Source organism: Canis lupus, chromosome 1 (genome assembly GCF_003254725.2).
Source record: "Canis lupus dingo isolate Sandy chromosome 1, ASM325472v2, whole genome shotgun sequence".
Classification (NCBI taxonomy): Eukaryota; Metazoa; Chordata; class Mammalia; order Carnivora; family Canidae; genus Canis; species Canis lupus.
Genome location: NC_064243.1, coordinates 119,175,728 through 119,188,022, shown reverse-complemented (window position 1 = coordinate 119,188,022; position 12,295 = coordinate 119,175,728). Strand labels below are relative to the sequence as shown.

Sequence of the window (12,295 nt, the reverse complement as noted above, 5' to 3'; positions counted from 1 at the left end):
TGTCCCCGGGCTCTGTACGCCCAAGTGCTACACGACCCCAAGAAGGCCCTGATTTACTGGGGACCTCCCTCTCTGCCAACGATTGTTTTGTACATTCAGGTTCCAGGCCCTGCTGGCAGAGTGAGCTTTTGGGCAATTGTGCAAGTCATACAAAACAGCTGAAGCTCTAAATATGGACCATGGACACCCACCTCCCCCCAAACCCCTGAAACACACTTTTTGCTCTGTGTTCTAAAGCAAAGAAGCTGAGTCCCATTCAAGCAGGGCCTGAGCTATCTGGACAAGGCGCTGACTCCCAGCACTGCCCGCGCCCCAGGACACGCGGAGCCAAACTGGGAGTCCAGTCGGCCCCAGCATCTGACAGGGGTCACGCTCAGAGCCGTCACTCAATAAATGCTTTCTGAATGAATGGAGCAGAATGGGATTTTCAAGAAAAAAAAAAAAGGTAGGATAGAGCACAGGATAAAAGAGCAGCCTGATTTTAGCAGCAGTTAATTCGACCCTCTAAGTGTGTGCAAAATCTCCCAAGTTCGAACAGGGGATGGAGGGGCCCACCCTGGGGCAGCTCCAGTCTCAGGGGTCCTCACGTCCTGCCTCTGCTTGGCTCACCCACCCAGTATGTACAGCAGCTGTTCCCAATCCCTGCCCCGCCCCTCACCTCCTGGGACCCCTCCAGAAAGCTGTTCCCTTTCTCCCCCAAATCTTCAACCTGCCCTCCACCCTGAACTCCTGTACCACCTGCTATAAGAAGGCTCTAGGGGATCCCCAGGTGGCTCAGTGGTTTGGTGCCTGCCTTTGGCCCAGGGCATGATCCTGGAGACCCGGGATTGAGTCCCGCATTGGGCTCCCTGCAGGGAGTCTGTTTCTCCCTCTGCCTGTGTCTCTGCCTCTCCCTGTGTGTCTCTCATGAATAAATAAATAAAATATTTAAAATTTTTTTAAAATAAATAAATAAATAAATAAAATAAAATAAAATATATTTTTTTAAAAAGGCTCTAGGGATCCCTGGGTGGCACAGCAGTTTAGCGCCTGCCTTTGGCCCAGGGCGCGATCCTGGAGACCCGGGATCGAATCCCACGTCGGGCTCCCGGTGCATGGAGCCTGCTTCTCTCTCTGCCTGTGTCTCTGCCTCTCTCTCTCTCTGTGTGTGTGACTATCATAAATAAATAAATTAAAAAAAAAAAAGAATGGTTAAAAAAAAAAAGGCTCTAGACTTCCCCATTCTGAAATAAACCTGCCTTCTCTCTCCTATAACCCCCATCTCCCTCTGGCTATCACCTCCTCTGCTTTTCTCCCCTCTGCACCCCACCACATTTTGCCCCTGACTCTACCCACTTATGAACCAACAACCCCCTAAATAACTGAAACCAGTATTTTCCAGCGCTCTTCTGACTTGTCAACCTCACCTCTCCACGAAAAAGACTCCTTTCAGTTTCCTTGACACTGCAGCCCTCCTGGCTTGCCTCCAGCATCCCTCTGCTGGTCCCTTAAGTGGAAGTATTGTTCCCTTCTGTCTTGGGCCCTCTCACAACACCCCAACTGCTTCCCATACTGGTGCCCTCTCTAAGCTGCATCTCCAGCCAGGGTACTCTCATAGCTGCCGGGTCTGTGGAGTGCACTCCCCTGTGAGACCACCACTCGGATATGTCATGGGGGCCTCAAATCCACCTGCCCTACACCAGCCTCTGGGTTCCCCCACCTAAGTGAGGTGCCTGCCCAGGTACCTAAGCCAGACACTTCAGATTCATGTCATTGGCCCCTTCCGCACCACATCCTGTCCATTAGCTCCTCGCATCCCCGCTGCCACTACTGGGGCTCATCACTCTGACCTCCTCACTAGGATCCCTGTCTCCAGTCTGGACCCCTGGTTTGAGTGAGGGGTGCAGGCTGGCGGTTAGGATGGGTGGTGAGGTTGTGTTTACACAGCACTTTATAACTGAAAAGTCACCAATGGGATCAGAGTAGGCAGGGCAGAGATGATGGAAATTTCAACTAACTAACCCCCTAACTCCTTCCTGGCCTCTCCCCCATCCCCCATTCACAGATCACTCAGCTTTCTGGGACATGAATCTTTCACACATATGCTCCTTCTAAAAAACACTCTGATGGATCCCTGAGGGTCCCTGCTTCTTAGCTGGATGCATGGCCCTGAACAACCTCCTTCCCACTTACTTCCACACCCTAAAGGATTCCTTCACAAGTGCTCCCAATTCATGCCTTCGCCCATGCTGTTTCCTCTACCTGAAGCGCTCTTCCTCCCCTTTTCACCTGTATAACATCCTCCTTTCATCCAGGGAGCATTCGTTTTAGGTCAAACTGGCTCAGATCACAAAAGTGAGAAAGGTTCAACGTCAACACCTTTTATTATTCTGGTACAAAGAACATCCTTACTAGACCTCCTTTTCAAAAGAGACGTTTCTAATTGTAAACCAGTGTTTCACCTTATTTTGTGCCCACAATTCTCCTATTTACCATCAGAGAAACTGCACCTAAAAACACCCAATCTGGGACGCCTGGGTGGCTCAGCAGTTGAGCGTTTGCCCTTCGGCCCAGGCTCCCTGCATGGAGCCTGCTTCTCCCTCTGCCTGTGTCTCTGCCTCTCTTTCTCTGTGTCTCTCATGAATAAATAAATAAAATCTAAAAAGATAAAAAATAAAAAAATTGAAAAATAAAAACACCCAATCTCTCATTGTCTCCCAGGTCCCCTGCCTACAAGGCCATCTTTCCTGTGCACACCCTCCCCTGGAAAACCTGTTCTGGAAGACAGAATGTAACCCTTACAAGTGTTCTTTTTTTTTTTTTTTTAAGATTTTATTTATTTATTCATGAAAGAAAGAGAGAGACAGAGACAGAGAGAGGGGGAGGGAGGGAGAAGCAGGCTCCACGCAGGGAGCCTGACATAGGACTCGATCCCATGTTTCCAGGATCAGGCCCTGGGCTGAAGGTGGCGCTAAACCGCTGAGCCACCCGAGCCACCCGGGGTTCCCCCTTATAGGTGTTCTATATCCCTTCCTCCCCTCCCTCTGTCATTTCCCCCAAATGCTGCTGTGGGTACAGACTTGCACCTGGTGAGAGTACAAATGATTCAGGGAGGAAATGAAGTCCTGGGAAGAGACAATAAATTGCTGGAGGCTACACAGGAATTTTGTCAGGGTGGCATTCAGGTTCCGGGGGCCTTAGGACCAAGATCTAGGGATTCCCAGGCCCCACCTCCTTCTGCAATTCCATGGCCTGTGATCCTCTGTCCCAAATGCCACACATAATTAGAAGTTATAATCCTGTAATTCCATGATGACATCTTTGAACTTAAATATACCTTAAAACTACTCTCTCTCTCTTTTTTTTTAATGCTAAAAGCAATTTAACCAAAAAATTTTTCCCACTGCACCCTCACCTGTTTCTAGTTCCCCTCCTTTCCTGCCCATCCCCTGGGGCCCCTGCTCACCCAAGAGCAAAAGCCCAAAGGCTGGGTCACGTGGAAGAAGGAAGATGCCAAGATCATTAACCCACTGGATCGTTAGGCTTTGAACAATTAAGAATTGATTGTCCTGTGGGAAGCAGTTTCACTTCCCTATTTATAATTAGGCACCCTGCCTTCTGTCCTATAAAGTTATATTAAAAAAGAAAAACCACACACACACACACACACACACAAACAACCCAACAATCTCAACCTACTCAGTCAAACCTGGCTAACCTCCAAAGGCTATTTTTAGCCTTGCTAGAACCTCCAAGGAGGCAGTGTCACCGCGTCTCCGGGTTCCAAAGCATCTTTGCACGGCAGGCCTGGCCACCTGCGGCCACCGCAGCGCCCCCGCCGTGCGGCCTGGGCCGGGTTCTGAGGGACAGGGCTGCAGGGCCGCGATCCCAGGCCCGGGGCGCGGTGTGAGGGTCGCGGGGTCGCACCCACCTCCCGGGAGGCCGCACTCCCCGCGGGTCTCTGCAACAATCAGGTAAATCCGCTCCGGCGCAAGGGGAGCAGGGGCGAGGCCGCGCCCTCCGCCTGCAGCGTGCACCCCCTCCCCGGGGGCTCGGGGCGGGAAGGAGGGCAACGCGCGAGGTCACCTCCCACCCACAGCTCTCCCTGCCTGCTCGAAGTCGGAGAAGCGGACACTGGCAGCGTCCTGGAGGCAGGAGGAGAACGCGCGGCCACCCGGGGTGATCCCTTTCTCTCCACCCGCGCCCCGAGCGCGCGGGTCCAAGGTGGGCTCGAGCCCCAAAGTGCCGCCACGGCCGCGGCAAATCCCAAAACGGGGGATTGATTGATCCCTTCCACGGGGACCCCTCCTGGCCTCCAGCCTCCGCCGCCACCTGCGCGGGGCAGCCCCACGCGCCGCTCCCCGCCCCCGGCCCCAGAAACACCGGGACTGCGCCGCCGGGGACTCGGCCGCCCCAGCCCTCCCCGGAGCCTCCGCCCGGCCCGGCCCGGCCCGGCCCGCCCCAGGCCCGGGCGCCCCCTCCCCCTCCTCCCCCCTCCCCTCCCCTCCCCTCCCGGCCTGGTCGACCCCGGCCGCGCGCTCCCGCTGCGCCCTCCGCCGCCTGGGAGCGGGAGGGCCGGAGCTCTCCGCAGGCCCCCGCCCACCCCAAGCCGCCCACCTTCCGAAAGTAGCGGTCGCTCTCCTTCTCCAGCGGCTGGGGGGCCGCGGGCAGCAGCGCGTCCGTCATGCTGTCCGTGCAAGCGCGGAGGGCAGACTGAGCGAGGCTCCGCCGCGCGTCCGCCCCGGAGGGCGCCCGGACCCGCCCCCGCCCCGCCCCGCCCCTGCAGCTCCGCCCCAGGGCAGGCCCGGAGCCTGGAGTCCCGGCCGGGTCCGCCGAGGCCCCGCCCCGGCCACGCCCCGGCCACGCCCCCGCCTGCAGCTCCGCCCCAGGGCAGGCCCGGAGCCTGGAGTCCTGGCCGGGCCCGCCGAGGCCACGCCCCGGCCACGCCCCGGCCACGCCCCCCGCCTGCAGCTCCGCCCCAGGGCAGACAGGGAGCCTGGAGTCCCGGCCGGGTCCGCCGAGGCCACGCCCCGGCCCCGCCCCCGGCTCCGGATTGGCCGGGCGGAGCCGCGCCCCAGGCCCGAGGCTCGCGGCGGGGAGACCCGGGGCCCCCGGGCGCCTCGCTCGCTTTCTCGGAGCCTCGCGGCCCTAATCCGGGCTCCGATGCTGCTGTCAGCCCTGGGGCGCAGAGGCGGGCCGGGGCCTCCGAGGCCGCAGCGAGGCCGCAGCTGGGGGCCCGGCGCCCTGTCTGGAGCCCCGGGGGTTGTGCGGTGCGCCCCGATGAAGTCGTGCCCCCTCCCTGGAGGAGGAGGATGCTCGGGGACCCTAGAGGGAGCGGCGGGAGTGCCTGCTGGACCCTGGGCCGAGCGGTCAGGAACAGCGCCCGGCTCGGGGGCCCGGGACCCTGTCGGGGACCCTGCGGGCCTTAGCGTGGCCACTCAGACCGGCCGGCGTGGCGGGCAACCCCGTTATTCCCCCACCCTCGCCGCGGAGCCTGGGCGGATCCCTGGAGGTCGCGCCCCGCGCTGGGGGAGCCCCAGAGAGTCTTGTGCCTGAGACACCCTGCGGATGTCCTGGGGTGCCTTTAACTACTACATGGGACCTCAGTTTTCTCAGCTGCAAAATGGGGTCAGGTCGTGCTCTTTCGAACTGGCCAAAGCTATTGCGACAAAGTGCATCTTAAAGCCCTTAGGCTGGCTTAGGAGCGAAAGGGGGACCCCTGGACTCACACCACCGTCCCACCCACCCACGCCCCGTTGACCCGTGGCCTCCGGGGGCAGATGCCGGGCGGACCCAGAGCCCAGTCCCTGAGGCGGGAGCGGGAAGCCCTCCACCCGGGGGCCCCGCCCCTCCCACCGAGGTCGTGCGGTCCCTAACCCCTCCCCACCGGGGGCCGCTTAAGCGCAGTTGCTGCTGCGTTTGCAGTCGCCATAGGTGCCGCAGGTAGAACAGAACACAATCTGCTTTCAAAGCAAGCCAACTATTTCCTTCTCTCCAAAAACAAAAGAAAAAAAACGGGGGTAGGGGACAGCGGAGAAGAAGGGGGGCGAAGCGTGTGCATCAGGGGTTGTTCAAGAGTTTTATTGATTTTTTTTTAATGAAGTGTATTTATTAGGAAGATAAACTCCAAATAATCACAAGTAGTTCTGTTGCATGTTCAAGAGTTTTAAAATAAATAGTGGCAACAATCAAGGACTAATGATCAAGCAAATGCAAAACAAAAACAAACAATACAACCAACCACACAAAAAAACCAAAAAGAACCCCTAAAACAAAAAACAAAACACCCTTCTCATCACTGCGGGCAGATTTTGAGGTGCCGCACAAGAAGAGACATTTCCAGAAAGGACTGTTTTGATTCTAAAAAAAAAAAAAAGGAATCTGAAGAGTCCTAATCAGCTCAGGGCTAGGACAGGTGTTTGGGACGCTCTGACTGATTCAAAAACTCCCTGAATCTCTTAAGGTGAGAAATGAATCTTAAACTAATGTCAACATATGTTGGTCATCCTATAATAAATCCATTACCCTGGAAAGGCACCATGCCCGGGCTGGGGAGGGTTTGTTTGTTTTGTTTTTTAAGATTTTATTTATTTACTCATGAGAGACACAGAGAGAGGCAGAGACCCAGGCAGAAGGAGAAGCAGGCTCCTGGTGGGGAGCCCCACGTGGGCCTGGATCCCAGGACCCCAAGATCGCAACCTGAGCCAAAGGCGGACGCTCAACCACTGAGCCACCCTGGTGCCCTCCATGCTGGGAGTTTAAAAACAGTCCCTTCCGTTTCAGGGAGCTTAGGGTGGCAGGTCACTCTCTTCCTACTAACAATAATAAAGTTAATAACAGAACCTCTGCTCTAGCCAGAAAGTTCACAGAGATTATGTTTCATTTTCATGATCCTTCTGCAAATAAAAGGATGAAATAATTTCCATTTGACTCAGGAGAAGACCAAGGTTCAGCTAGGAGAAGTAGGCAAGGGCACACTCCCTGTTAGTGGCTCTAAGATCGGTTTTGATTCAATGGCTTTAGTCATTCCCTATCACCTTCAGATTTTTGTCATCTCCTACCACCTTGAAACTCCAATTGCCTTTGTCCATATATGTGTCACATATATGAACGATGTCACATTTGTCCACATATGTCCTCCAATGGTACATCTATGTGTCACTTACACTATTACTGACTTAACAGTTTTCCTTAAAATTACTCATTTTAGGGGCGCCTGGGTGGCTCAGGGGTTGAGCGTCTGCCTTCGGCTCAGAGTGTGATCCCCGGGGTCCTAGGATCGAGTCCCACATCAGGCTCCTCACAGGGAGCCTGCGTCTCCCTCTGCCTGTGTCTCTGCCTCTCTCTGTGTGTCTCTCATGAATAAATAAATAAAATATTTTTTTAAAAAAGAATTACTTTATTTAAACAAAGTTTATTTGAAAAGACAACTATGTCATAACCATTAAGTGGGAAACCAGAGGTACTTTGCCCTATGGGTTAGATACACATAAAAGTGAAACAGGGGGAGCGCCTGGGTGGCTCTGACTTCTTTGGCAAAGATCATGATCTCAGGGTCCAGGATGGATCCTCATGTGGGGCTTCTTGCTGAGGTGGAGCCTGCTTGAAAGTCTCTGTCCCTCTCCCTCTGCCCCTCCCACTGCTTGCATGCTGTCTCTCTCTCAAATAAAATCTTAAAAACAACACAAAACAAAAGTGAGTACAGGAGCACTTGGGTGGTTCAATCAGTTAAGCTTTGGACTCTTGGTTTCGGCTCAGGTCATGATCTCCCCACTCAGGTTGTGATCTCTCAGTCATAGAAGCAAGCCCCACGTGGGGCTCCTCACTGAGGTGGAGTCTGCTTGAGATTCTCTCTTCCTCTCCCTCTCCCCCACACCTTCCCCTTGCATGTGTGCACTCTCTCTTAAAAAAAAAAGTGAATACGGTGAATACCAAAATCTGTTACTTAATATAGCCTGATACCATTGCCTTCAGGAGCTGCTTTTTTAATTAAAAAGGAAGAGCAAGAAAAAGAAGCATAGTGTTAAAAACACACCAGCCCACCCTCAGGCTATCTCCTGGGCATCCACAGAGGAAAAGGAGTACTTTTCTGAGTGTCTCTCCATGGGGCTGTGCAATGATCAGATATCTCAATCGTTCTCATGGTTCATTACAGGGGGGGCCCATGGCCTGAACCCCATATCTCTGATCCCACTATGATCAGGAAATGAGAATTGATGTTGTTGACCCAATGGGAGAGTAACATGGAACCTTCCATTTGTCAACCCGCTGGTGGTATGCATCGTAAGAACCGCCAAGGAGCCCCTGTGCTCCTAACAAAAGAGTTGTTGTGGTAATTTCTTTTCTTTTCTTTTTTTTTTTTTGGAATTCCTGAAATAGGCAAAAGGTTAAAACCTGACCTGCAAACAACTGTTTTGTTAAATCCCCACATTACCCTCTGGCTGAGGTCAGTGGTTGGCTGTCCAGGAACCCAGTTCCTCCAAGTAAAACACAAATCCCACCACCTAATACCTGCTTGTTGACAAAAAGAATCATTGGCTTCTTTGACATATATCTCCTCTTGGAGAATCTTATGAAGTGGGCTGAATTAAAAGCAGAAGTTACAAGATAATCCTTACATGACTAAAATTCATTGTAAATTATAGACCAGATTTTGCAATTTTTATTTAAAAATTCTTAGAAACTGGGCAGCCTGGGTGGCTCAGCGGTTTAAGCGCCTGCCTTCTGCCCAGGGTGTGATCCTGGAGTCCCAGGATCGAGTCCCACGTCGGACTCTCTGCATGGAGCCTGCTCCTCCCTCTGCCTGTGTCTCTGCCTCTGTGTGTGTGTGTCTATCATGAATATTTAAAAAATAAATAAAAATAAAAATTCTTAGAAACTGGGGGCACCTGGGTGGCTCCGTTGGCTAAGTGTCTGCCTTTGGCTCAGGTCATGATCCCCATGATCCTTTGGCTCACTGAGGAGCCTGCTTCTCCTTCTTCCTCTGCCTGCCGCTCCCCCTGCTTGTATTCTCTCTCTCTTTCTCTCTCAATCTCTGTCAAATAAGTAAATAAAACCTTTAAAAAAATAAAAATTCTTAGAAACTGAAGCCATATGGTGCCATGGAAGTACACCAACTACAGAGGCCACATCAGGCTTGGCAGGCTCTGCTACTGAGTCACGTTGGCCAGATCCTATAACCCCCTTGTGGCTTTAGTTTTCCTAGTTATAAACTATGGTCTTACATGTAGCAGCTGTTTATTACATACTTACTCTATGGCAGGCACTGTGCTATGCACTTTGTGTGCATGATCTCAGTGGTCCTCCCACAACCCTATGGGATGGGTACTTTACCATCCCCATTTTACAGAGGAAGAAGCAGAGGCTCAGAAGTAACCAGCTTGGTAAGTTAGACTGGTGCTATACCATGTACAACACTACATCACACCATATAAATGCAGGCATGTGTTGTGTTCATCATAAAACATGTACAGGAGGGGCACCTGGGTGGCTCAGTGGATGAGCATCTGCCTTTGGCTTAGTTGGTGATCCCAGGGTCCTGGGATCGAGTCCCGCATCGGGCTCCCTGCATGGAGCCTGCTTCTCCCTCTGCCTGTGTCTCTGCCTCTCTCTGTGTCTCTCATGAATAAATAAAATCTTAATATATATATATATATATATATATATATATATATATTATTGACAAAAGACACCAGAAAATACCGTATGATTCCACTTTGTATAAAGAATAAAGCAAACAAAATTAGTGGGACTATCGCTTCTGCGACTCTGGAAAATTTCTATTTCTTGATCTGCTTTTTGTTACATGAATGTGATTACTTGGTGAAAAGGAATAGATCTGTGTGTTTATGATTCATACACCTTTCTGTATATATGTGATATTTCTCTTTTAAAGATTTATTTATTTATTTGAGAGCGAGAGCGTGTGTGCACATGCACACTCCATCAAGTAGGGGGAGGGACAGAGGGAGAGAATCTTCAAGCCAACTTCCATCTGAGTGTGGAGCCTGCCTTGGGGCTCCATCCCAAGACCCATGATATCATGACCTGAGCTGAAACCGAGAGTCAGATGCTTAACTGACTGAACCACCCAGGCACCCCTATATGTGACATCTCAATAAGAAGACACAATGGGGGAAAATGAATGTTGTCAATTCCAAAGCTCATAAAGCAGCTTTCTTCTTGGTATGTTACGAATGACCATCCCACTACTTGCATAGACGTATGGACCATGAGGAAGGAATTACTCCATACCCAGGTGACTCAGCACATCTTCCTATCTGCAGTTTCCTGATAAGATTCTGAGATTTGTCTCTTTTTGCATGTCTAAGTAAGAAAGGAAGGGTCTGTGGTGTTTAGGCTAGCACAGTTTGCATAAAACACGTTGCCTCTGGGTTCCTGCTGACAAGAATCAGGAGTATGAGGTTGTAGGTGACCAGGGTCACATATGGAGGATCCAGTCACCCTAAAAATACCCAGCAGACAACTGAGAGTCACTCTGAGGAAAGTGCCGGGACCTTGAAAGGCCTTTGTCGTCCAGAACCTCAGCAATCAGGAATCAGAAAGTGATGATTATCATTTTACCAAATGCTAATGATTGTCAGGAATCCAATTGAGTAAAACTCTCAATAATGGCCTTATTGGGTTTTTCTTGCCTCGTTAGAATCTATAAACTGTAAGAAAATAGGTTGGAGTAATTTAGAAATAAAATCATGGACCTTCATGATTTGTCTGGGTGAATGGATTAGCCACCAATCTTCCTTATTGTCAATATTGACATTTATACTCACAATGGCAGTTGATGGGCAAATAACCCCAGGGTCCTGTGGGGCTTCAAGAAAAAATGATGCCTTTAGTATTAGTACATACTAATATACACACTGAAAACCAAAACCAAGCCACTGACATAAAAATGTTTTGGAAAATTGGGGGGAAAACCCCCCAGGGACGTAGCTACCTGGTTTCCTTTGATGGGTGGGCCAGCATTGTTACTGGTTTCCTTGAGTTTACTGGAGATACATGATGCATGTTGCAATGTCTATGTGAACGTATCCACACTGTATCCACACTGTGGATACAATAGCCACAATAAATTTGGCTATTTGTGTTTTCTTTCAATATTACTGGCAGTACCCCGCCTACTCTGTCTCACCCCGTTTTGCTCATTTAACAACACATGTTGGAGATCATTCCTCACCGACACTTTATTTAATTTTATTTTTAAATTCTGTTTTGTTTCCCCAGAACTTTTTTTTAATGTTTTATACTCTTCCATCATATACGTTGTTCCAGTTCCCTATTGCTGTTAACAAATGACCCCAAATCATAATGGCTTGAAATAAGAACAATTATTTTATTGTTATCTCTCATGGTTCCAGAGGGGACTGAACTCAGCCAGGAGGTCTTGTTCCGGGCCTCTTATGTAGCTGCAGGCCGGTGGCGGTTGCTGGAACTGGAGATATTTTAAATATCCCTCCCTCATGTATCTGGCCAGTGGTGCTGACCTTTAACTGGGGCCTGGGGCCTGTGGCTTGGGGCCTGTAGGTCACATAGCTACACAAAGCCTCTCCTTGTGGTCTGGGCTTCCTCACAGCAGGGAGGTTGGGTTCCCAGGGCCAGCATCCCAAACCGAATCTGCAATTTTCTTTTAAAGCTTGGGTAAGGGAGATGTAATATTAGCACTTTCACTGTAATGTTTTGAATATTTTATTTTTTAAAAAGATTTTATGTATTTATCTGACAGAGAACGCACAAGCAGGGGGAGCAGCAGAGGGAAAGGGAGAAGCAGCCTCCCCACCGAGCAGGATGTGGGGCTCAATCCCAGAACCCCAGGATCATGACCTGAGCCAAAGGCAGATGCTTAATAGACTTAAACCACCTGGTGCCCCTCACTGTAAATCTTTTGGTCCAGGAACCTACATTCAGTGGGAGGGGACACAGACTCTATTCTCAATGGGAGATGTCAAACAATACTGTGGCTATTTTTAAAACTTGTTTTAAAACGCCTTTTGTTTTTAAAATCATGTACCATGATTTATTTAACTATTCATTCCTTTTCTTCCCCAAAATTATTTCTTCAGTGCTTACCATGTGCCAAGCACTGTTTTAAGCTCCGAGGATACAGCAAAGAAAATAAGAAAAATTGGTCTGAATCTATGTCCTTGTGGAGCTTATAGTTTCGATAGAGAGAAAGACAATAGACATAATAAATAAGTGTATCAAATTATACGGTGTGTTAAAGGTGATAAGTGTCCTGGAAAAAATGTAAAGTGGGGTAGGGAATGATAAGGAGTGTAGCAAAATAGGTTTGTTTTTT

The 12,295-nt window shown here is 50.5% G+C and overlaps 1 protein-coding gene across 1 annotated transcript in view; it reads right to left on the bottom strand.

The window, feature by feature from the left end:
* Positions 1–4,742, bottom strand: part of RHPN2 (rhophilin Rho GTPase binding protein 2) — a 57,942-nt gene extending 53,200 nt beyond the window's left edge. The window contains exon 1 of the mRNA XM_025425222.2: positions 4,597–4,742. Coding sequence (XP_025281007.1) covers positions 4,597–4,665 — 69 coding nt within the window. The 5' untranslated portion in view covers positions 4,666–4,742. The remainder of the gene's footprint in view (positions 1–4,596) is intronic.
* Between the last annotated feature and the right edge of the window lie 7,553 nt (positions 4,743–12,295).